The following is a 26,428-nucleotide window of genomic DNA, read 5'->3' on the forward strand; positions in this document are numbered from 1 at the left end:
GCAGGAGGTAAGTGTATATTTGGAAACATTAACAATTTTTATTTTTTATTCTGAGAACAGTATACCTTAACTTCTTACTGACTGGAGAACTCTGCTTCGGGAGGGAGGAGAACAGATTAATTCATTTACTAATAAAGTGACATGAAGGAATACCTGAACTTCTTCAGCATCAGGTGTATATGTTTGTCTGCATGGTGTACTGAGGAGAACACTTTTAGATTTAATGGTTTTGCATTTAACCTTTTCTTAATTTGCTGTAGAAAGTCAGATTGATAATTATAAAGCTGTATCATGGTACATAAAATTTTCTAAATGTTCTCTTGCCCTTTGGTAAAGGCACATTATTGCTTAATTTGTAATTGTTCAATGTCATAAGAGATTTCTAAGAGAATTTGCTCCAGCTGTTCCAGTGAAGCAATTGATCTGGGCCCTCATGATCTGGTAGTTTGTTTTACTCTCATTCATTAGAAATTGACCTTTGGTATGTGGGGCAGGAAAGTCCTGATTGAATACTCACTTAGGATTATGGGTGGTGGAATTCCTTTGTTGTTCTTTCTCTGTGGAGAAGGAGGCTGCTCAGGTGCGTTAACAGCACCCTGTTTTCTGGAATGTTTTTAGAGTTTAAGGTGAGGGTAGGTTTCCCAAACTCTTGTGTGGGAAACTACTAATTCATGACAAGGCTTAAACCTCCTAGTCCTAAGTGGGGAATTTATTAGACCATATCTTCTCAACTGACCTGTGCCTTGTCAACATATTACATGTAACGTGGATGGTCTCTGAATTTGAAAACTTACTTTACTCTGTCTCACAGTGCTTTTAGTTATATTGTTATTCTCTTCCTGGCTATCTTTCCTACTTATGAGCACATTTGTTTTTTTTTGTAGCTGAATAGTGTTACGATTGAAACAGAAGCCTAATAGTGACTGTATACTGTGGTTTCCCTAGTCATCTCTCTTTTAACAGTTCTAAAGACACCAAAAAATAAGAAGAGAAATAGGAATTTGGGGGCATTAGCTAACCAGAGGATTGAACAGTATGCTATTCAGCTTTACCCAGAAGTTAACTTTTTCCCCTTCTTTCTCCTGTTTGTATTCCCAGGTAGTAGACAGATGATAATAAGAGTTCTGGAGTTGCTCGCAGAAGTTGTGGTGCTTATTGGTGAAGCGATTTCAGCACATCTGTGGGATGACAGCAGTCTTTTTGCAATAGATATGGTGAGACTCAAGGTTTTCCTTGCAGCGTGGGTAACAGTATCAGTCTTCTGTTTTATCTTGGTCCTTTCAAGCTGGCTTCATTGTCTCATTAGCCTTTGAAATCTTTCTTTGTTTTAGATGCAGTAGATCCCAGGCTTATTTTGCAGTGTCTAGAATCGACTATTTCTCAAGAGATTCTGCTGCTGCTAAGTCACTTCAGTTACACTTAATGCAGGCTTCCATGTAATGGAAACCATATCATTTTTTACATTTCCTGTATATCATAAATCATTTGCTTTTTTATATCTTTTAATTTCAAATTATCATCGAATGAGCTTGCTTTTCTGGGTAGAACTGGTGTTCTGTTTTTCTATTAATGTAAATTTGTAACTTATGCCTCACTTTTCCTTTTTTTTTGCCTTCATCAGAGAATTGGAAGTAAAATTTATTAGTCATAAAAATGTATATATTGCTTCCTAGAGTTACCATTTTTTCCTCTTTATGTTATTTTGACCTACCTAGATCTGTCTACATTTTATTGATCTTTGCTATAGGCTGCTTGAAATCGTTGTGTATAGACGTTAAAACAGAAAAACTAAATAAAATCCTGGTTTACTTTATACCAGCATCTATGTGTGAAGAAATCCCCCAATTTTTCAATATACACAAATCTCTTGAGAAGAAAAAGGATTTAAATCTTTTACAATAGGTTTAATAAATTGTTTTGTGCCCTTCAATTTCCTTGTTTATAAAATAGGGATTATAGTTCTTAATCTTAGTTTTCTGATCGTTCTTAAGGTTATCCCACTATTTTGTAGTACTTTTAGAAGATTTTCACATATTGAAGATTTTCAACAAGTGAGTTTTTCCTGAGAAGTGTGAAGAATGTTTTATCAGTTGCTTCTTAAAATAGCTTAAATTTCTTGGCCAGAGCATTTATCTGTAAAAGTTAGTCATTCACTTTTAACTTTTGGCTGCTGATCTTTTATGATTCAATGAATTATTTTTACTTTAAAGGTTAAATCTGTTGTACAAGAGCCAATTGGTATGTTAGAAATGTTAAATAAAACAGTACTGCTTGAAATTATATTTGATCCACTTATTTAAAAAGAAAAAAATGCTCCCTAGGAAAAAAAGTCTCATTCCTTTAGGCTATATATTAATAGAAGCAGACAATTATGTAGAATTTCTTAATGTCCTTACTCTTTCAAAGTTTAAAAAGAGAACAGAGGTATATTTTTGTTGTGTCGTTAAAGGAACAATATAATAAAAGTTGAGCAGTTCAGTAATTGAATACCTGAAGATGTGTAATAAATTCTCTAGAGCTTTCCAAATATTGCTAATAACACTCATGAAATCCCATAACTCAGTTTGTGTAAACATAGTCAAAGGAATTTTTTTCTCTATAAATTGAATATTTTTATTTCACTTGAAGCAAATAAAATATTTTCATTGAAATTGTTATATTTTGTTAAAATTTAAAATTTATTGATAAGTTTGTAAACGTTAGAAGACTTGAAGGATGTCATCTCTCCTCTGCCTCCCTAGGAAGTTGTGTTTATTTTTCCTTATTGGCCTGGTAAGTTAGGCTCATGGAGTGAGGCTCTCTTCCCCTTGCCAGCTGACTCCAGACTCCTGGGGCTGCTTCTCTTCAACTTTTGCCCTTTTCCTCTCTGTCACTGCTGTCACTCATTGTCACGAAAAGCAGTCTTTGCTCCTTCTTTCTTACTCATTCCTTCTAAATTCCTGCCTGACCTGCTGTGAGCTGGTAACTTAGATTTCCCGGTTTGTTAGAAGAGTTGCTGGTTGAAGTTCAAGTGAAATTGTGAGGATTGTGAAAGATTCTAGAGAGAGGGGCTTGGTATCCAGTAAGGGCTCAAGAAGGGTAATTGAACCAAAGTTTATATCTGTTTAATTTATTAAGTTGAAAAAGATTGAGTTAAAACCTAAAATCCAACTTCAGGTTTTGCTTGATATTTGTATTATTCAGACCACAAAGACTCATTTGTGTTGCGTCTTTACTGTCTATTACGCATTTCATCAATAGACAGTTACCACTTTATCGAATTCTTTTGTTCTGAATTATTCATTATTTATACCTTAGAGATTTCTTTCATATTTCACTACGCTAATTTTTTTACTTGAAGTGTAGTTGATATATGGCACTGTTTGAATCTTTGCTACACAGCAAACTAATTCGGTTATACACATATATACTTTCTTTTTTTCAATAATCTTTTCCATTATGGCTTATCCCAGGATATTTAATATAGTTCGCTATGCTGTACACCAAAACCTTGTTGTTTACGCATTCTAAATGGAATAGTTGGCACCTGCCAAGCCCAGACTCTCATTTCATCCCTTTTCTTCCTCGCTTCCCCCGTGACAACCACAAGTCTGTTCTCTTGTCTGTGAGTCTGTTTCTGTTTTGTAGGTGGGTTTTTTTGGTGCCATATTTTAGATTTATCGAATGATCCATGTGACAGGTTTACTTTGTATAAATCATTTTTCATTTTAGTTTTCATATCTTTTCTGTGGAAAGTTGAGATGAGAACCACAGTGTTTTTTTTTTCTTCTGCCATCTCCTAACACTGTCCTTTTAGCAGGACGTTTATAGATACATGTTGTTATGATTTGCCAGTCTTGTCTCTTCATACTTTACTTGTACCTTTCAGTTTAAAAGATACAACTACTGTTGGAGTCGTAAGCTATCTAGAAATTTATGATGGTGGAACATTTGCTCTAAATTGGCCTTGTTCCCTGAAGAGAGATTATATAATGTAATATTTCATTGTTTTTTAAACTATTTGGCTGTGCCTGTTTCATGTCTTAAGCAAATTTGGGATCCCTTTGAGGGCAGAGACCATGTCTCCTAAACTAGTGCCTTTTCCCCCACATACTTAGGACTGTGTTCAGGAGACAATAAGTCCAGTAAGTTACTGGATGGGAGGTTTACATGTAATGTTCAAAGTTGGAACAATTAAGCATGAGAAACTAGGAGGAATTTATGGTCCCTTAAGGTTTTATGTTTTGTTTATTATTAGAGTTCATCATGTTAATTTCTTAAAACTTGTAGCTTTTAAAAAATTTAGGTGTGCTGCTTATTCTCTCCTGCCATTAAAGGAATCTCAGCATGTATTGTTTATTCTTACCGAGAGGAGTACATTTGTGTTATTTAATGATGACATTTTATGTCATTCTCCATGATGTTTGCATACTGGCCCCTGCAGTTGACTGTGGTCCCTGATTGGTGTTTAAACGTTTGCAGAAAGAGAAGCTGCTCGTGGTGTTGGCGTCCCTTGGAGACACCATGTGCTACCATAAAAGCAGCGTCAGTCTGGAGCAGCCGGAGGCGCTGGTTGTGCACCACAGGATGGCCTTTGTCAGCATCTCGCTGTTTGCCGTCCGGCTCCTGCAGACGCTGCTCCCTGTGGAAAAGGTAAGGCGGGTAGTGTGGCTTAGTTGTAGTTTACTGGGTGTTACGGTCCCTGTTGTAATTCCTTCTGATCATTTCACAGTGTACAGAGATTATACTGGAAATGTAGAAGTTGAGAAATGGCTAATTTTAGCATATTTGACTAGTTTTGACAAATCTGTTGATAGAAAAAAGCACTCATTTTGTAAAGTTTTTTTTTTTAAGGTGATTTTTAAAAATTCTTGTGAAGCATATTTAGAAAAGTACATTCTTACTAAGTGACTGTGTTGTTGTTCGGTCACTAACTTGTGTCTGACTGTTTGCAGCCGCGTGGACTGCAGCACGCCAGGCTCCCCTGTCCTTCACCGTCTCCCAGAGTTTGCTCAGATTCATGTCCACTGAGTCGGTGGTGCTGTCTATCCATCTCATCCTCTTCTGTCCCCTTCTCCTTTTGTCTTCATTCTAAGTAACTATATCTCTATTTGAAAAATAACCACCACCCCAAAACATGAGGTGGAACATGGCCAGCATTTCACCGCCCCTCCTGTCCTTTCTCTCTCCTGCCCTCACCCCCACCCCCAGCTAAACTCCTTTCTGACATCTGTCACCATAGAAGAATTTGTCTGTTTTTGAACTTTATATAAATGGACTTACAAAGTGTTTACTCACTCAAGATTTTCTTTTGAGATTCATCCTTGTTGCTTGTAGGAGGTTGTTAATTTTTATCACAAAATATTACTCCATTATGTGACTGTATGTTAAATGTGATTTTAATCAGCGTGACTGTTTCTTTTAAATCCCCTTATTGACTGTACTTTTAATTGGAGGATATATCTCTGCATTTGAATGTTAGTAGTAAAAATATCTCAAATGACTCATATGCAAGTGTTGTGCAGTGGACTTACTGCAAAAAAAAGGGTGTGGCATCATGCTTAGCTGAAGGTATGGGAGAAATTAATGTAGCTAAAGAACTGTTTCCTGTGTCTTCTTGTTCTTTGTTGTAGGTACTTTCCCTTTTGGTTCCTAGAATCTGCAGAGCACGTAGTCTAAACTCCATTTAATAGCACATATGCAATATATGTAATATATTACCAGGCCATCTGAGAAAATCAGACTAAAACATTAAACTTTAAATATAGTATTTTGCTTTAGGGAAAAGTAACATCATTTCTGTTGATTTTATTTTTAACTTTTATTCCCTAGTCGTTATATTTCTGAAAAGCGTAACATTCTGTTAAAGAGTGATAATTTTCCAAGGCATTTGTTGTTGTTTAGTCACTCAGTCATATCTGACTCTTTGTGATCCCATGGACTGCAACACGCCAGGCTTCCCTGTCCTTTGCTATTTTCTGGAGTTTGCTCAAACTCATGTCCATTGAGTCAGTGTTGCCTTTCAGCCATCTCATCCTCTGTTACTCCCTTCTCCTCCTGTCCTTAATCTTTCCCAGGATCATGGTCTTTTCCAGTGAGTTGGTTCTTTGCATCAGGTGGCCAAAGTATTGGAGCTTCAGCTTCAGCATCAGTCCTTTCAATGAATATTCAGGGTTGATTTCCTATAGGATTGACTGGTTTGTTCTCCTTGGAGTCCAAGGGACTCTCAAGAGTCTTCTCCAGCACTGTAGTTCGTAAGCATCAGGTCTTCAGCACTCAGCCTTCTTTATGGTCAACATTCACATCTGTACATGACTACTGGAAAAGTCTTAGCTTTGATTGTATGTACCTTTGTCGGTAAAGTGATGTCTCTGCTTTTTAATACGGTGTCTAGGTTTGTTATAACTTTTCTTCCAAGGAGCAAGCATCTTTTAATTTAATAAATCCCAAAGGATAAACATAATTTGAAGGATTTTAGTCATAAAAGACTGGAATTACGTTTGAAATATAGGTGTCTCACTTTAGATACTATCATATAAATGAAAACTTAATAGTGCTACAATAACTTATTAAGTGTTACCAGACTCAACATTCTATATGTTGAAAGTTGTTGGAAAAGTTACTTGTTAATTGTACCATAGAGCTTAATTTTTGCTTTTTTGATTATAGATGTTTTTCATCTATATGCTTATTTGGGCAAGAATCAATTAAAATACAAATCAGTAATTTATTTGTATAGAATAATGCAAAGCCAACTCTCAATGACTTTTTTGCTTTCTTAAGATACTTACTTTTCTTGGTTTTGAAGGCAAATCAATATCTGCAATTTTTGGTAGCTGTCTTAAATATATAGCTTGGAACTTCATTAGAGCAGTAAATGGGTCAATGAAGAGATTGTAATAAAAGTATCAGCTTATAGATGGTTATCATTGCTTTGATTGAGAACTTTAAAGTGAAATTTAAACAAAAATGCTCTTCTTCCGTTGCTGTTAAATTTGTCCTTTAATTGATAAAAATACAAGGTTTTGCTGCCCTCTGCCTGTTGCTAGCCCACCAGAAACTGAACTTGAATCTGAACTCTGAAACTTTCTACACTGAAAGTAGCTTTTAAATATTTGAGTTGCCACTTACCAAATATGTAATTGGAAGTTGGAAAATGATAGTATGACTCTATGTAAGGATTTCCTGAATTTTAACATTTTGACAGAATGCCCTGGAAGACCTTTTTTGAAATTGATAATTGCTGGTTGTTAGATGAATTTGGAGAATATCCGCATACAGGTTAAAAGGAGGCATTGGTAATCTTATGAAAAGTGCTCTGCTTGGGTAAATCAAATTGGTGAAACAAATGATGTTGACTCTTTTTTACCTAATGGTGGTAATGGCATTCCACTGAAATATCTTCACTTTTAGTCCCACCTCACTGACATGTGACTAATGCTTGGAGGACTACTGTCTTCAGTCTGGGGTGTAAACCGTGACGGGTCCTCTGGCCCTTACGAGGATTAAATGTACACCCTTCCCTTGGTGCTCTGAGTTCCTGAGATGAGTTTCAGATGTAGGAATGTAGAAATTCCTGAGTAATGGGTGAGAAGAGGAAAGAGAGGAAATTAATATTTATTGAGTGGGATATACCACATACTCTTACTTGTTTAATCCTCATGTCAGCTATTTATATTTTTCTGCCTAAAGTCAGAGAAAGCTCTTTTAAACTAGAACACAGTGTCTTTGGAGTTGATCCACTAGGATTTGCTATCTCAGTGCAGTGCCCACCTTACTCATTCTTTTTTGCTAATTCCTCTCTGTCTTCTTAACCTCTTAAAGCGGCAGAACCCCAAGACAGGCCATGCCTCTCATGAAATGTCATCCCATTTTGAGTCTTTAAATGCCATTTATTTGGGGACACCTCCCAAACTTATATTTCCAGACTGCATGTGTCGTCTGAACCCCAAAGTCCTATGTACATACTGTATCCTTCTTACATCTTCCCTTGACCGTTCATATCTCCAGCTTAACAGGCCCCAAGCCTAGTTCTTCACTTCCCTCCCAAGTGTGTTCATCCTGTGGTCTTCCCATCTCAGTAAATGACACTTTCATTCTGGTTGGTAGTTGATCGTGAGAAAACCTTACAGGCATCCTTGATTCCTGTCTTTCATACACTTAGGTCCAATCCCTGGACAAAGTGTCGTTTTCCTTTGACCATCGGTCCAGAACCTGAGTACTTCTCACCACTCCCACCGCTACGGCCTGAGTGGAAGCTGCTATCGCGTCTTGCCTGTGCTGTTGCTCTGACCTCCTCCTTGGTCCCTCAGCTTCCACCATTGCCCCTCTCCACCTGTTCGTTTGGACTGATCATGATGTTTGGCCGAAGCCTTCCAGTGCCCCCTTGGAGGACAAGTCCTTTTGATGACCTGAAGCCTTCCCTGATCTGGCACCACTGCCCCTGGAGGCCATCGCCCTGCGCTAGGTCCGCTGGCCTCCTTGCTGCCAAAGATGCTCCATGTCTGAGCCTTTGTACTCGCTGTTCCCTGCGCTGTGGCTGCTTTTCCCTCAGATGGCCACGTGGCTCCTGACTCCCAGGTCTCCACTTACATGTTGCCTTGTCAGAGTCCTTCCTCTGCGCCCCCTCCTGTCACTCCTCGGTCCCTGTCCATCCTTCCTGTCTCCTGTTTTTAGAATTTTCTCAGCACCCCCAGCCGCACCTGACAAGTGTGGCTTACTCTTTGCTTTCTCCGCTGGAATGTTAGCTTTGTGAGGGCAGAGGTTCTGTCTCTTCCCGCTGTGTTCCTAGGAGCTGAAATGGTACCCGCGCACAGTGGGGGCTCAGGGAGTGTTTGCCAGGGGAGCGAATAATCAGTCAAGAGGTGATTTAGTTTCTCTCTTTTTTTCCATTAGGAGTGTTCTTTACAGAATAAGAGAAATTTCTCTTGACTTTATAATGGCTGCTCTCTTAATAGTTTTTTTTTTCCCATGCTTAGTAACACAATTTTGATTCCTTTAGTTTTTGACTTTCATTTGGCAACTTTATTTCATGTAAAAGCATTGTTTAGCTGATTTAGCTCTTAGGCCTTCAGACAGTTAATGATTATCCTTAAAATAGGTTATCCATGAAAATATTATGACCAAACCTACTAAAACAAAGGCAGCATAGTACTGAACTCTTCTCAAATGGTTTTCTCTGAGTGTTGAGTTTTCAGTCCTTTTCATTTTCTTAGTTGATGTATAGAATCCTATCACAAAGCTAGAATCATTAAAAGAAAAAATCTAACAGGGTTTTCTTAGTTTTAAATCAATTAAGTTATAAAATGGGCCCCTTGATTTTATACTAATTAAAGGTCAATTTTTTGTGAGTGTTCTAAAACTTTTAAATACGTTGAATTTCTCCTTTCCCTTGTAAAACACAAAACCAAATAGAAATTAATTTCTGTTCAAATCAGTGTTTAGTTATACTTGATTTAGTGCTGTTCAATTCAGTGTGTAGTTAGTAAGCCCTGGGCTGTCTCCTCAGGGGTTTGCTGCATTTTTTCCTGGCCGTCTGTGTGCGCCTGAGAGAGAGAGAGAGAGAGAGAGAAAGAGAGAGAGAGAGAGAGAGAGACCTAGTGCCTTCTCTTCTGCTCTCTCCTGTTAAGCATAAGGTGTGGGCTCCGGAGAGAGGAATGCTAAGGGTTGCTATGGGGGAGGGGAGGTATTCCGGACCCCAGGCTTTGGAAAGGAGTTGAAATTTGGACTTGGGATATTTTAGGCTTAGAAAAAATTGCATTGAACAAAAGTGTAGAGGTAAATTAAGTCTTGGGGGATAGAATTTTCTTTGGAAAAGCACAGATTTTGTGATAGAAAATGACTAAAAAAAAGTTGAAGTGCATTAAGATTATAGTTTACTGTATTTATCTGACAACGGTTAATTTTTTTTTTCTCTTAATTTATCAAGGCAAGCCGCTTTTTACCGGAACCTATGTCAGCAGCATTATTTTTTATTTCTTTGGATATGCCAGTTTCTTTGGAATATCCAGACATTCACGAAGCTGTTGTGGCCTATTTGGAACAGCTGAATTCTGAAAACTACAGTATTTATAAACGAACTGCAGAGGCTGCTTATTCAATTGAGTGTACCTGTAACTTCCTGTCTGATGTTGGGAAGGAGGTAAAAAGTTTTGTTAACGTCTCCTTAAAATTCCTTTAATAAAATGTTTAGAAAATATAACCTATAGTTTTCAAACTGATGGACATTTAACAATTGAATTCTTCTGGATAGGATTCATCATTACTTAATGGCCCAATTATAAGATTAAGGATATGATTTATATAAAATAAAATGAAGATTTGGCTTAATGAATGGTATATTTTCATGAGACCAGTGGTATTTTTTAGAACAATTAGTATCTTTATTAGATTGAGTTCCTCTTTGAAGTGGTTTAATGTGTGAACAGTGTGACAAGTGACATAAACAGAATTATAAGGGCAAATTTAGTGCTTCTTTGTAGGCATATTTTCCCCTTAATATTTTATAGATCTTTATTTATTTATATAAAGAGCTTGTTCTTTTGTTAAATAAAATTATGAACAGCATTGTAAGGTAGAAGGTCTACTTTCGGTACCCTGTTACAGTAGTAATTATGTATTTGTTATTTATCCCTTTTAGGATATTACTTAGTATGTTATCTAAGTAATATAAATAAGTAGCACTTTCTAAATGAAAGTGTTAATGAGTTTTAAAATAGACATTGCTTCAGTAGTTGTTTACTGTCTGATATACCAAAATGGGTCCTGAAGATTTCGAAAAATTAGGAGCAAAATTCTTACTCCTTTTGGCCCCTACAGTGGACTTTTTGGGAGCCTCATATTTTAAATTTTCCTTATTTACCAATTATTATTTATTTTTATTTTCTTTTCCCTTCACCTTGATGCCGCTGTATCTTGTTTCCTCCATGAGAGAATTTTGAATTGCTGTTTAGTTGAATTATTCCTGTGGCATTTTGCATGGCCAGTTAATCACACATGTATTGATCGTACCCTGTTTTCCTAGAACCTGTCAGGATGTTAGAGGGGGGAGGTAGATCTTAAAATACATGGGTCCTGCCTTGAGCTGCAGTTAATAGGGAGACAAGGGCACAGGCTCACCGTCAAAGAACATGCCGCTCAGAGGTGAATAGAATAAAGTCTCAGGTGCTGTTGAGTTGGGCATTTTCTCCTCGTTTTTCCTCTGAGGCTGACCTTTTCGGTCTGCTTGTGGAGACGGTTGACTTAAGCAAATGTGAACAGGCTCAGGGCCTCTGGATGATCCAATTTCTTGAAGCTGCTTTGTTAGCTGTTGAGAATCTTACTGTATATGACCTTGACATTTACTGTTGCATTCTGCTTCTTTTTTAGGGAGAAAAGAATCTCTTAGAGTTAGTGGAGCTGGCAGATCAAGCCTTACGTAGCTTTTCCTACCATCAGCATTTCCCCCTAATAAAGGAAATCATCTCCATTTGTTCAAAAATGTAATTTTTTTCTTATTATGATTATATTATTATATGGGGTGTGTGTGTGTGTAAGTTTAGGGACAATGAAAATGAAACTGGCTTTCAGTCTTATTATTTTTTCATTTAAATTGCTTTTATATGTTCTGATTTTTAAACTGTGGGTGTATAGCTGCATTAGACAGTTAAATGTTTTCTTCAGGAGTAAATTAGAAATGTGCTTGTAATCAACATTAATTATCCTTAGATTTTTACACTTTCTGATGTCTTTCCAAATAAGTGTCCAAATTTGTTAATTTATCTTTAACATTGTAATTAATAACTTGAATTGAGGGTTTTTTAAATGTAAGTTTCATTATCCTATCTTTTATATAGATTTTTGGAAAATATAATGCATTGATTAACTTATTTTGGGGACATTGGAGCAGAGTTTGCTTTAAAACCTAGTATTTTCATTGCTTTTGGATAGAGTAAGTTCCATGGTGATAAATATCCATTAAATATGGAATTTATTTTTCTATCTCTCTCCTGCTCTGTCAAGTCAGTCACCTCATATAATTACCTGGTGAGAACTACATTGAAGATTTACTCTTAATACATATCAAGTGTACAAGACAGCATTATTAACCATGGTCCCCAAAACTTCCCTGCCCCGTGTAACTGAGACCTTGTGTCTTTGACCCACATCTCTGCATTCCATCCGGTCCCTGGCAATCACCAGTTCTACATTCTGCTCCTGTGAGTTGACTTTTGCAGATTCCACATATAGGTCAGATCATACAGTATTTGGTTTCCTGTTTCTTGGCCCATGCCACTTAGCGTGTCGTTCAGCTTCATCTGTATTGTCACAAATGATGGGATTTCCTTCCGTTTTCAGGCTGAATGGTGTTCCATTATGGGGCTTCCCTGGTGGCTCAGTGGTGAAGAATCTGCTTGCCAGTCCTGGAGACACAGGTTCAATCCCTGGGTCAGGAAGACCCCGTAGAGAAGGAAATGGCAACCCACTCCAGTATCCTTGCCTAGAGACCCCATGGACAGAAGAGCCGGGCGGGCTACAGTCCATGGGGTTGCAAAGAGCTGGACGTGACTTAGGGACTAAACAACAGCAGTATTCCATTGTACATATTTAAACACTGATTATTTTCATGTATTGGCTATTGTGAATAATTCTAGAGTGAGCATGGGACTGCAGATATCTCTTTGAGAAACCAATGTCATTCCCTTTGGTTACATACTTAACAGTGGGACTGCTGGCTCATACGGTAGTTCTATTTTTAGTTTTTAGAGGAACTTCCATACTGTTTTCCATAATGGCTGTACCATTTTACATTCTAAATATAATTTTCTAAAGACTTTTTTTTGTTCTCTTTAAGAGAGAATATTCTCTTTCTTAAAGCAAGTCATGTGCTGTTACTTCAGTCGTGTCTGACTCTTTGCTACCCGCATGCACTGTAGCCCACCAGGCTCCTCTAAGCATGGGATTTCCCAGGCAAGAATATTGGAGTGGGTTGCCATTCCTTCTCCAGGGAATCTTCCCAACCCAGGGATTGAACTCTCATCTCCCATGTTGTTTTACCACTGAGCCACCTGGGAAGCCCACCTTGTTTTAAGTCTACTTAAAACAAGTAAACTTGGCTGAATATTAATTCTAGGTTGGTTAAAGAAGACCCCAGGTGGAGGAATTGGAGTGGGAGGAAATCCCGTTCACTGTGCTTTTCAATGTCATGTTTAGTAACTTACTTGCCTTAGATTTCTTGGATGTTTACCTTCCTACCAGCTGGAAGTCCGTGCAGGCCAGCCCTTTACTACAGGGAGAAAGTCAGAAGGTGTTTCTGCGGATGTTGTCTCACCCTTTGCTGCAAGTGAAAGTTGAAACTTACCACTGCTGTCTGGAAATTGTTAAGGTAGGTTGTTTTGGTTTTTGTGGGTTTTCTTTTGAGGGGGAAGCATTAACAGTGGATTCTCTTATTATTAAAACACTAAAACTAAGAATTATTACCATAAAAATAGATGGTAATCATTAGTCAACTCTAAAAAATTTATATTATTGCATGCGTGCTATGTGTGTGTGTGCGTGTGCACTAAGTCACTTCAGTCATGTCTGACTCTTTGTGACCCTATGGACCATAGCCTGCTAGGCTCCTCTGTCCTTGGGATTCTCCAGGCAAGAATACTGGAGTGGATTACTGTACCCTCCTTCAGGAGATCTTCCCGACCCAAGGATTGAACCCGTGTCTCTTAAGTCTCCTGCATTGGCAGGCAGGTTCTTTACCATTAGCGACTTCTGGGAAGCCCCCCAAAATTGTTAGTCAACTCTGAAAACTTTATACTATTAAATTCTGTAACTGCAAACTTGGTAAGTCTAGCATCTGAATTGCTTTATTAGAAGTTTTATTAAGAATTACATTTATGTTGTATTATTTAATGATGGAAAAATTGTAAGGGAAAGTTGACTTCTGTCAAGTATTCAAAGTGATTTCTGTGCACAGGAAAAGTTTTAGGTTATTACAGCTTAAATTTTGCAGTTTCAGATCTGTTTTCTTAGTAATATTTTTCTTTTCTTTCTTTTGAAACAAATATTTCCTATATTTTAAAGTATAAAATATTTTAGGATAGAGTAGTACATAAATATTAACTATTTTGATATTGAAAAGAACACTGTACAAAGGACAATATAGAAAAATATATATGTTCCCATGTACTCTTGAAAATGTCCTCTTGTACTCAATACTTTTATAAGTACTATCTAGGTATAATGTGTACGTTTTGCCATTTTTACTTATCATTTTTTTTTGCAGGGAAGTAAAAATATTAGTAACAACTGAGGCTTCTTCCCTTTCGCCACCAATATAACTATTCTTAAAAGTTGGTGTTTATCCTTCCCATCCATGTGTTTTACATACATGTCTCTATAAATCATATATATTATTGTTTCTGCCTTTTTAAAGTAAATAATTTCATGCTGTACACATGTTTTTATGGCCTGTTCTTTTCATTCAATCTACCTGGTTCATTCATCTTAACTGCTCTTTACTTTGAATGTATTTTCTTCTGTTTATAGTTAAGTATTTAGGTTTGGTCTACTTTTTACTGAAATAAAGTTTTTCAGTATTTTCAATAACAGTCTGTAACTGATAGTGCATGTTTGAAAATGTCTTGATTCCATCTTACTCCTGAATGATGGATTAGCTGCATATAGAATTGTAGATGGACTGCTGTGTTTTCTTAGCACTTTTCCAACACTCCTTTGCTCTTGATAGGCTTCTGTCACTGTTGAGAAGTCTGCTGTCAGTTAAATGATCATTTCTTTGTATTTTTTTCCCCTCTACCTGCTTTTAAGATCTTTTCCTTAACTCTGCTGTTCTTCAGTTTCATTGCAGTATGACTTTGTAATAGGTATGTCATGGAGACTCAAAACTTGTCAAGAGAATCTTTATCTCCTACCAGTTAAAAGAAAAGTTTTAGTGACCTAAGTACTAAAATTGGATTTGAATTATAAAGAGAAGAAAGAGGAATCCTTTGGAAAAATCAGTGTCACTGATTTTTAAAAACTTTTTGTATTATTTTGCAGGAATGTTTAGGCATCCATAATATCAGTAAACCTGTGTCTTCCCTTTGTAATGGAATTCATTTTCTACTTCACCCAAAAGTTCTGTATGAAATCTCTGCATTTGGCATTCAAGAGCCCAAAAATGAGGTATGGCATGTTAAGAGAAAGTGTCAATACAAAAGAGTAATTCTGTAGATAGTCAGCTAAATCAAGGTAATATTCTAATGTAACAAGACAGTAGGATGAGAAAGTAAAAAGAAACTTGTCTTTGATGTGTGGGTTCAGTTAAATTGTTGTTAAAAAAATGTTAAAAAAAATGAGGCTCAAAATATAGGACATCCTTGTTCTCAGAGAGCTCAGATCAAACTGTAAGTTTTCATGTAAGGTATAGGGATGAGGCAGTAGTTGTAGTAAGAGTATTCCCATAAGAAACATTTTTATTCAGTGGGAAAGTGTACAGTAAAGATAAAAAGGGAAACCATTAAAACGGGGAAAACCTGGTTGAGGACAGAGTGTAAGATGATGCTGTGGACATAGGAAGTCTGAAGGAAGAGGTGCTGACTGTAGCAGCTTTCCAGACTTCGCATGGAGTGTCCCAGGTACGTAAGATGACTTGGCGGCCGCCTCACTGGACTGCTGTCCATGTTGTTGGGCAGGTGAGCGCCGCAGCCAAGGCCATCCTGGTGCACCTGCTGCAGGGCCGACTGAGGGTGACGGCGCCGACCTGGAACAAGTTCATCGAGTCCCTGTGCCCCGTCATCCCCGTGCTGCAGGTACTCTGCGCTCACCCGCCTAGGCCACCGTTTCTGGTCGGTGAGCGTGACTGAAACGCACGCCGTGGGGGAGACGAGACGCTGGGGTGCTGTGTGTCTGGGTGTGAGGTTAAGAAGTGAGGCACTGGCCTTCGGCACCGACTGTGAAAAATAGAGCTCAGCCTCATGTAAAGGCTTATAGGCAAAGCTAACCATGCTTTTCAAGCAGGCTTGATAGAATGAAACTGGCTTCTTGGATTCTTCTTGTTTATGTATGGATTAGCGTGATAGGTTGATTACTGAGCTCTCAGAGAGCCAGCTTTGTTAGCAGCCCTTCTGGGCTCAAGTAAAGGAGTGAGGGGCATGCAGGGGCCTCCTCCCTTGGATGAGAAGGTGGGGAAGATGGGGAAGGCCCACCCTCACAGGAGCCATCCTTCAGAAGACAGATCCGGGGCCTCCGGCCACCACAAGACTGCTCCCGTCTTCCTGCAGGCGCTCCTGCTGTGTGTGCGGGGTGGGAGGTGCAGGGGGCAGCTCTGAAGATCTGCAGGGGCCCCATCCAGGGCAGCCCCACAGATCGACTCCTGGAGAAAAATTAGCACATGTCAGGAGGGTTGGCACATTTTGCTGAAGTTCTCCAGTATTATTTTTTAAATACAGTTGGATGTAGGCTTCTTACTTCATGTCGGTTATTTTGAAAAGTCCTTATTCAACTGAATTGAAAGAAATTTGTGAGTTGCCTGACGGGTCAACACAGTTTCTTAATTTCAAGGTAAACAATCAAGCAGCATGTTATGTATACAGTCAAATCATAACTTGCCTCTTGATGAAATCTGTTAGGGCTACGCCGACACTGAAGACCCTCTGGGGAACTGCATCCTCCACCTCAGCAGAGAGAGTCCGGAGACCGACGAAGGGGTGCTCCCCTCTGCCGCCCGGCTGAAGTCTATGCTGCGGCTCCTGCTGGTGAAGAAGCCCTCGTAAGTAGAGCAGGTCCTCTGAGTGTGCGGGGCCACGAGAGCATTCAGGGAAATGAGTGAATCTGTGTGGAACCAGAGAAGGTCAGGGAGAGCACTTCTCTTATCAGAGGGCCCCATGGGCGGTCTTGTGGGTGCTTTCCTCTGTGCCCCATCCTCCTCCGGCCTCGGCGCCTGGTCCGCCCGTGTTGTGGCTGCGCCACGCTCACTGCTGGTCACAGCACTGCTGCAGGCGGGGTGGAGCCGGGCAGAGAAGCAGATGCAGGAACTGTAGAGTGTTCGCACTGTCTTTTCTCTTTAGAAATTGTTAGCCTCATGGAGTGAAACTTCTCCAATGAAATATTTTTTCTGAAAATTAAAGTTTTTCATGAAAGTGTGGTGGACCAGTTGCCTCACATACCAGGGTCTGTTGTTGCTGTTCAGCCACTCAGACGTGTCTGACTCTGCAACCCCATGGACTGTGTCATGCCAGGCTTCCCTGTCCATCACCAGTTCCTGGAGCTTACCAGCGTGTGGGTATATTTTCATCGTTTAGCTTGTCCTCTTGCTAGGCAAACTGAAGAAGTGCCCTTTCCTCCACTATTTGTGTGTCATTTTAACTAAAAAGAGAAGAGGAGAGAAGGATTGTTTGTCTTCCTTCTCGGTCAGTGCAGCATGAATCTTCTGTTACTCTCTTGGTGTAGCAGGGGTTAGATTTTCCCTCACCAAGAAGAGAAAAAACACTTAAATGTCCAGATGGATCAGCAGTGATGACGAGAAAGGAAAGGCTGGAAAGGCTGGGGGACATAGACAAGACGTTCTCTTGACGATTGGTAATTTTGTTTTCCCCTTGCCTAGTCAGGATGATACAGTGGCTTCTTTGTCAACAGGCAGTCAGATGACAAAATAAGGAAGTAGATGAAATAAAGTAAAACAATAAGAGAATGGAAGGAGGAAAATAGGGAGATTGTAAGAGCATGTGCATCGCGCAGAGAGGAAGCTGTGGGTGATGCTGGAGCGGGTGGGGCAGACGGGGTCAGTGTGCGTGTGCTCCTTGGGATCGGGCTTCTGCAGGTGCTCCCTAGGCAGTGTCTTTGTTACTACTGTGCTCATTTAGTACTCCCTTCCTCAAATTTGGTGATTTAGCAAAACAGATGTTTATTTCTGGATCGCTTTTCCCAGCCCAAAGTCTCCAGGTAAACAGAAACGCTGTTCTCAGGCAGGACATTCTAGTGGCTTAGAGATCCCCTCCCAGGAGCCAAGGGCTCGGGTCAGGTACTTCTCAGTTACACAGAGCTCAAAGCAGTGTAAATCAGTGTGTAATTGTTTTCATTATTTGACTGATCCTCTCTCATCTCACCAGACCATAAACTCTATTAGGCAGGAACGCTGTCTCCTGGCTAATCTTTACATCCTCAGACCTTCATTGACCACCTTGGGCATAAATATGCTCAAAATACATTCATTGAAAGAAATAAGTGTGGGGCAATAATCGGATTCTGGTGCTCTTGCTAAACCAGAAAATGCGAAGTTTGTCTCCCAGAGGAAGAGATGCATAAATCCATGCTTGCCGTGTTCCCCTTTAGCCTTTTCCCTGGGGGTGGTGGCTGCCCCTGCACCAGTGACCCCAGACACTAATGCAGAGCATGGGCCCTAAGGAAGAGCGTCGTGTGGGTGACACAGCAGAGGGGAGAGGGAGCTGTGCCTGCCTTCCCACACCATCTTGAGCAAATATGTGCCCTTCAAAGATGGTACCTGCTTGTAATACAGCAAATTCCTGCTTTCTGTTGATTTGGGGAGCACTTGAGGACTGTGGTTGGCTGTAACATGGCAGCACACTACACAGACATGACACGGCCCTTCTAGAACTGGGCATGTAACTGAGAGGAGAGATCGTGTCAGTCATACTTCATCACTAATTGTAACAAAGCGAGATCAGTGACGGGGACTTCAGGGTGGCGAAACACAGGCTTGCTGTGGTAGGGAGGCCTGAGTGGGTGTGCAGGTTTTAACTGTAGTCTCCCAGGTGGAACCTGAAACCTGGAACTTGGATTACCACTTAGAATGTCCCGGTGTCCATGTAGTTCAAGAACCTGTCTCAGTATCCTCCAACTCATTGCTGCTTGTCCACTTGATGGTTCTAGTTTTCCGTTTCAGTTGGTGATGGACAGGGAGGCCTGGCGTGCTGTGGTTCATGGGGTCGCAAAGAGGCGGATACGACCTGAGCAACTGAATTGAACTAATAGTGTGCAGCAGTCAGCCTTTTCTTGAAATCTTCTACCTTCCCACTCAACTGGCTTTAAAGCTAATCAAGTCCAGATAAAATAGAGTTTTGATGGGAGCTAGAAGTATTTGCATTTTCATATTTGAGGAGATCTATTTCACTCCAAATATCTCACTTTAGCTATTAATGTGATTACTCTCCTGAAGGTTTGGCCTGTTGTCTGGACTGTGTTCCTGCGTCTGTGATAGTTTTCATGATTGACTGAGGTAAATCACTTGACATGGAGGCTGGAGTCAGGATTTTTAATTTTTAACTTGGAGTTGAGGCGATATTGACTGTGAAGTTTGCAGTCACAGTCTGCGTCTTCTCTTGTGATTACCAATTATTCTTTATTTCTGCTGCCTATTTATAAATATAAAATGCAAGAATAATTGTAGATATACAGTAAATATGTTAATAGAAAAAGTAAAATGGCATGTATAATTTCAGTATAGTAGAAAATGAAAAAGTGAAAGTGTTAGTCACTCAGTCATGTCTGCTCTTTGGGACGCCATGGACTGTAGCCTGCCAGGCTCCTTTGTCAATGGAATTCTCAAGGCAAGAGTACTAGAGTGAGTATCCATTTCCTTCTCCAGGGCATCGTCCCAACCCAGGGATCAAACCTGTGTCCCCAGCATTGCAAGCAGATTCTTTACCATCTAAGCCACAAGGGAAGCATAAACATAGCTGATAATTGTGTTGATTTGTGATGATTCTTTGTGATTATGGGCCTTTCTAATTTCTATACTTATTTTTTTTCAGCCGTTTATATTCAGTTTATGTTACAAAATATTGACTTAAAGACTTTGTTTCTGCAGGGTCCGGGTGCTGGCATTAAAGCTCTTAGCATCTTACCTTACAAGGGAAGAGGGGGCTGATACCAAGCGCCCTTCAATAGACGCCAGAGTTCTGTCCAGAGTTACTAATTTATTTATTGTGAAAAAACCTATTGAACTCAAATTGGATGACCGAAGAGAACTGATGATTAAGGTGACTCTAACTTTCAAGTTTATTCATTTGTTTATAATTGTGTGATTTATTTTGTGTTACCTTCTTTATTCCATTATACATCAGATAGGGAGAGAAGGCGTAGCTTCACGTATGAAGTTGAAGTTGTATCCTGGCTTTTTCTGGCTTCTGGGTACATTTGTTTATTGAACAGATATTTCTTGACTGCCCACTGTCTGCCAGGCATCATGTCCCTTTTCATTGAGAGTATATGCTGGAAAGGCAAATTCATTTGAATAGAATCTTAAACACAGCATAAGGCTAATCTCGAGGAAAGAAATTCTGTGATGACTCTTAAAAACAAACATCACTGACATAAAAACTATTCTTTCTCTTCTCTTGGAAATATTCAAAAAAGAAAATATTCCTATGATAAAATTTTTCAGCCTTTTCATCACAGGAAAATAATATAGAAGTCAAAGGCAGTTTCTCTTAAATGTTACAGTGGTTCTGAGATATTTTTGTTAATCTCTTTTTCTGAATCTTTGGCTTTTCCCCTGTCTTCAGAGGTTTAGCCTTCATCTCCTGTCTGCCCAGGGCTGCACCCGAATCATGGTGGACTTGTGGGATCAGTAACAGCTCGCTGTCGGTTATCTTCATTGGTTCATTCCCAGGTTTCATAGCTTCTCCTGTGACTTGAAGTGTGCAGTCCGGCAGTTTTATTTAAGTTTAGACCAGCCCTTGAGGCCTGTGTCACTGCTGTAGAGCCACACATAATACAGTGGATTTTTAAATGGGGAAACACGCTCAGCGTTCTCCTACCCTGAGTGGGGCCATGTCATGGTCCTGACAGGTGGTTGGAGAACCTTCCATGGACCGTATACCAGGTCCTGTTGGGGTCATCCTGTGTACTGAGCCCCTGGTGTCACTCCTGGCCCTGTGTGTGGTGTGGGGGAAGGAGTGGGTTCTAGAACTCTCTTTCCCGAGTCCACGTTAGGGCTGCAGATGGCAGTGGGTGGGAGGAAGGAAGAGTGTGGTCTGTGTCCTTTTCTCTCCCCTGCTCCTGTTATGTTTTGCGTCCTTAGACTCTCTCCTGGCAGGAAGCAACGTTTGGGGACTGGTACAGGGCAGGGGCTGGTTGGAGAGCTGGGCAGCCCATCCCAGAGAGCTCTCTGCTCCAGGGTGCTTGAGACGGGAACGGGAGTGGGCCAGGGGAACTCCAGCTGGTGGCCTCTGGGAGCAGCAGAGAAACCCCGAGTCACACTGGGGTCGACTCACATATCTTGGGTCACTGTTCTCAGGCTAGCAGGCTACCACCTGGAGTGATGTTGTATAACTTGAATATTTTCTTTGAAATAGTTAGAAGTGGCTGCTAATGGGTTGTGAATGACTTCCTGGCAAAAATGTACATCAAGAGGAGAGGCTTATTTGACATGATGACTCTTTGTTTTAGATCCTAACTCCCTCTCTGACCTAGCACATCTTTCTTCCAAATATAAATATATCGATTACTTAAATAAGTTGGCTTTTGAGCTTTTCTTTTTATGGTATGAACTATTGAATTCTGTAGAATTTTACTGGAGAATTGGAAGTAGATGAAAAAATAATTTTCTTTTTTCTTTTTGGTTTTCAGTTGGAGACTGTTGAAAAGGTGTATGAAATCTTTGTCTCAGATGATATTGATCTTGTTTTGAGAAAGTCAGCCGCAGAGCAGTTAGTGGTGATTATGCAAGGTACTGTCTAAGGAACATGCTGCTGAGAATGGAATTTCAGGTTGCTGCATACAGTAGTGCCGGGGATTGGCAAACTATGGTTTGTAGGCCATTCTGACCTGTGGCCTGTTTTTCTTAACAGCCTTCAAGTTAAGGGTGATGTTTATGTTTTTAACACATGTGCAACAAAGGCCATATGTGGCCCACAAAGCCTGATATATTTACTATCTATTTCTTTACAGAAAAAAGTTTGCTGACCTCTTGTTTAGATTATCATTATTTGCCCTGTGGAATGTCATTTGATAAGATTATCTTCCTTTTAAAATGTTGATATAAATTCAAACAGTAAATTGCATCTTCCTTTCTCACTTTACCTAGTATGTTGTGTTCTGTTTGTTCTGTCTTGCTTAAAGAAATAAATCAAATTGTACTTTTTGGGTAGGTAAGAAAAATAATGTACTGTAACTATGTATTTTCTTTAAAGGCTTATTTTTAAAAAGAAGTAGCAGAATGTACTCTTACCTTGTTTGTAGTGTTGTAATTCTTAGTTTTTAGTTTTTTCCTATATGTGATGTGTATAATTTATTGTTAATGTTTGAAAGAAGTACCTTTGCATTTACATAAAAGTATTTTTTTTCAACTTGGAAGGTGGGATATGATGAATGTTACCATCCTGATTGGGATGAGAGAGTAACATGGAAAGGCATATTCAACATATTTGTGGTTTTAATAACAGTAGTTGAAACTACAGAAAATCAGGCTCAAGCAAATGTGGAAAGCCTACGCTAAGAAGATTAAAAAAAGCTTTCAGAGAGTATTCTTTTGGCATCGTCTAATATTTCAAAAAGAAAGCTCATAATGTGGCATGCACTGTATTGGAGGGTAGTGGGGCTGCCTTTTAAAGTGGCAGTTGAAGGTAGTTACAGTGATAGCTGCTAATTCAATATCGACTTTATGTTTGTATGTTTTTCCTTAATGAGAGTATAGGAGGACAAATTAAGAAAATTTGTCTGCAAGTTATGAAATACTTATATCTAACTTAGAAGCAATGAGAGTTTTTGGTCCTAATGATGTCTCTAGTACCTGTGTGTGTATACGTCTTAATGTTTTAGGGTGGCTTTTTAATAGAATACCACAGACTGGGTGATTTATAAACAACAGAAATTTATTCTCACAGCTCTGGAGGCTGAAAGTCCAAGGTTACGGTGCTGTACGTTCAGTGTCTGGTGAGGGCCTGTTTCTTGGTTCGTAGTTGGCTGTCTTCCTCCTGTGTCCTTACATGGAGAAGGGGCAACAAAGCTCTCCTCTTTTTATCAGGACACCAATCTCATTCACGAAGCCTCCACACTCATGATTGGTGACCTCCCAGAAGCCCCACCTCCTGGAACCTCCACCTTGGAGACTGGCTTTCACACAGATGGGCTCTGTGAGGACACAGACACTCAGACCGTGCAGTGTGTGCACACATATCCGCATGAATATGTTTAAGTTCTTTAGAAATATGTAGAATATATTACAGACCCTTTCTTTTGTATTTGCTATTAAGAGTTTGAGATTAAAGAACTTGTGTTAATAGGAAAATCATGTTGCAAGTGATATTTACACATTCGCTTGTGGAGAATCTAAATGTTTTGAGATGATGGATTTGGAAAAGAGAAGAAATGCCAATGAAAGAACTAAAAGTAATTTTCCATGTACAAATTAAAGGAGTCATTTGTATACTTAAAATTCTAGTACTTTTCAGAATCTGGCTAGTTCATTTAATGATTCTTTTTAAATAGTTTCTTTACATTATAGAAGATGTGCTTGTTACTTAAAAGTTTTCAAATTGTTGAGATGTGTATAAAGTGAAAAGTTGAAGCTGTCATCCTCTAATTTTCAGCTATTTTTAACAGTTTGAAAGTTGTGTAGATGTCTGTTCTGTATTTTTAAGACTATAGAAAATGTTCTTTAATTTTTAGTAACTTTTTTTTTTTTTTGGTCTACAGATATTAAAATGCATGCTGTGGTGAAAAAATTGCACCTAGTTGACAAGATAATTGAGTATTTAAGTGAATGTGTGGGTCAGGATGGTGAGGTAAGACATATTTTTACAGACTGCTGTTTTTGTTAATTAAATTTGAAATGAATTCACCTGGATTTGGATGAGTTCTTGGAGTGTCAGTCTCGAATAACACCCACAACCTGTTCTTTTTTTTTTTTTTTTTAATTTCTTAGAAGTGAGGTCTCTAAAGGAAAAGTAACCTTAAAATTTATATTAGATGTATAAGCATAAGTATATACAAAACTTATTTTTAGTGGAAAACAATTCTTAATGTTTGCATTTTAGTTTCACATAATTTTGGTGAAAAAGCATGAATTTAGAATAAGATAGTGTTATATTGGAGCTTCCCAGGTGGCACAGCTGGAAAGACTCTGCCTGTAATGCAGGTGTGATCCCTGGGTCGGGGAGATTCCCCTGGAGCAGGAAATGGCACCCACTCCAGTATTCTTGCCTGGAGAATCCCATGGACAGAGGAGCCTGGCGGGCTGCAGTCCATGGGGCCACAGAGTGGGATTCGACTGAGCACACACGCACGCACACACATATGCAAAGTATATTTTATCTCATCTTAAAACTGATGACCATAGACAACTGTGTTTCCCCCGCCGGCCAGGTGGTGGAGTGCCTGGCTCAGCCGAGCCTCACGCTCCTGAGGAAGGTCCTCTGCGCCGACCCGGACCTGCGAGTTTCTCTGTCCCAGCAGACTTCTGTCCTGACCCTGCTCTTCAGAGGTACATAAATTCTGATAGTAAGGAGCTCAGTCTTAAGCTTTAAGTGTTTATTCTTTAACTGTAGGTGACATTTACTTTCTACTTTACTAACAGAATACCAAAGTGGGTATGCCGGTAAAAGAATCCATCGCAGTGGAAAATGTTTAACACTTTTGTGGAAATTTTCTTAAAAATCCTGTTTCAGAGTAGGCCTCACAGCTGGGAGGGCTGAAGCCTCTGGCGGCTCCCTGCGCGGTGAGGTAGCCATCAGGAGTGGTCAGCTCTCACCCACAAAGCGATGGGCTAAAGCTCATGTCACCACTGCCTTCTTTCCAGCATCTGTTTCCTCTCTATTGTTTTATTTTGTGCCTTTAGATCTGATGCTTTGCTGAGATAACCGCTTACATCCTTAAACTGGCCTGAGTTATATAAACCCAGTCTGTGCGGAGTGGGAGCTAGACCATCCTCAATGGCTCTGAGCATCAATGTATTATATTACATTTTATAAAGTGTGGTTTTTTTTTAACCCCTTTCAGTTTGATTGTAATTGAGTAACATATTTAGATGGGAAAACTCTATGTAATTTTTTTCTCTTTTTTAATTTTTCTTGCCTTTTCTGACTGTTCTCAGTAGAGAGCTTAGTAACATTATATGCTGTTTTCTTTCCTAGAAGTGTAGGCCACTGCTTTTAAATATTCTGTGAGAAATGTCTTGATCTAATGTCTCAATATGCTTAACTTTGTCAGTTATTAAACATATTAAGAGATAAATGATACTTATGTTCAAAATATCCTTAGAATATAGTCATTTTATTTTAGCATATTCTTGTTTTCTAATGATTCCTGCTTGTCAAGTTAATAGGACACAGTTTAAATAATATTGATAAAGCTGCTAGCCATGCTAACCAGGTAAAGTTTTAGAGACTCAGAGTGTTTGGCCTCATATATTTTGAGTAGTGTGTAAAATTTTATAATTTTTTTATAGATTGATGTGGAAGAGTAGCAGTTATAGATCTGTAGTTTTCTTTCATCTCATTAATAATTATCTTCCTATTAATGTCATTCAGCAGAACTTAATTCCAGCTTACCATTTCTTTATGATTTTGATTTAAATTATTCAAGCAGTCAACTAATTATGAGTGCCTATTAGATTCAAAGGCGATTTCTAAGCTAACATAATCTGTACCCTTTTTAATACTTTTTCTGTCTCATTGATATTTCCAATCATTACTTAATTGAGTCTGAGAATAAATGATAATATCTCTCATTAATGAATTTAGTTTCAGGGCAAAGTTAGTTTTTTACCTAGGTACTCAACAAGGAAAATTCGTTACTCAGCAGACATTCGTTGACTGCATGCTGTGTGCTAGACCAGTAGTGTCTGTATCCTCCAAGTGTACTCTATTAACCTCTATTAACCAGCCCTGCAGAGATTTGCATAGATTTGAAAGGTTGAGAGCCACTGTTTTAGTAATGTCAGTTTGTCTGGGTTAACATTGCATTTCTCTGAGAATGGCATCTCTTCTTTTTGAGTTAAGATATTTTAAATTTGAGGTTCGTTCTTTTTTGAGGTGAAAATATAAAAGTTATGCTTCTTTTTATTTCTCAGTTTCCTTGATATTTCACGAAGATTGTACGATTGTGACTGAAGTTGGAGCATTGTTTTGTCTTCTGTTATTTGATGAAGTATCAAGAATGGATATGTGGTGAGCTATTAAACGAATTTTGCTCTGAAATATCTGTCTAAGGTTTCTGATACAGTCTTGCAGCAATACATGGAACTTTCTGACTTAGGAAGCTTATGCTTTCCATGGTATGTGGTATGATTTTTGGTTTGAGTAGCAGTATTAAAAAGCACATTGGCTCAAAAAGTCACCCTGAACTTTACTTTCGAACATTACTAAGTACAAAATTTAATAATTACTATAGTAAATTCTATCATAAATGCATTTTTTAGTATATACTCTCAATTTTGTGTTTTTGTTTTCTTGACTAATTTAAAAAACCCTGGGGAAGATGTTTAGGATGGTAGCATCTGATTAACATTGACCTTCAG

The 26,428-nt window shown here is 39.0% G+C and overlaps 1 protein-coding gene across 3 annotated transcripts in view; it reads left to right on the forward strand.

Moving 5' to 3' along the window:
* Positions 1 to 26,428, forward strand: part of RTTN (rotatin) — a 108,956-nt gene that overhangs the window by 16,242 nt on the left and 66,286 nt on the right. For all 3 annotated transcript variants that reach the window (XM_069569153.1, XM_069569152.1, XM_069569154.1), the window contains exons 10-22: positions 1,099 to 1,214; positions 4,462 to 4,632; positions 9,908 to 10,120; positions 11,347 to 11,459; positions 13,216 to 13,342; positions 15,010 to 15,135; positions 15,645 to 15,761; positions 16,581 to 16,720; positions 19,778 to 19,949; positions 21,541 to 21,640; positions 23,608 to 23,696; positions 24,277 to 24,394; positions 25,982 to 26,078. In XM_069569153.1, the coding sequence (XP_069425254.1) occupies positions 1,099 to 1,214; positions 4,462 to 4,632; positions 9,908 to 10,120; positions 11,347 to 11,459; positions 13,216 to 13,342; positions 15,010 to 15,135; positions 15,645 to 15,761; positions 16,581 to 16,720; positions 19,778 to 19,949; positions 21,541 to 21,640; positions 23,608 to 23,696; positions 24,277 to 24,394; positions 25,982 to 26,078 (1,699 nt within the window). The remainder of the gene's footprint in view (positions 1 to 1,098; positions 1,215 to 4,461; positions 4,633 to 9,907; positions 10,121 to 11,346; positions 11,460 to 13,215; positions 13,343 to 15,009; positions 15,136 to 15,644; positions 15,762 to 16,580; positions 16,721 to 19,777; positions 19,950 to 21,540; positions 21,641 to 23,607; positions 23,697 to 24,276; positions 24,395 to 25,981; positions 26,079 to 26,428) is intronic.

This window comes from Ovis canadensis, chromosome 23 (genome assembly GCF_042477335.2).
Source record: "Ovis canadensis isolate MfBH-ARS-UI-01 breed Bighorn chromosome 23, ARS-UI_OviCan_v2, whole genome shotgun sequence".
Classification (NCBI taxonomy): domain Eukaryota; kingdom Metazoa; phylum Chordata; class Mammalia; order Artiodactyla; family Bovidae; genus Ovis; species Ovis canadensis.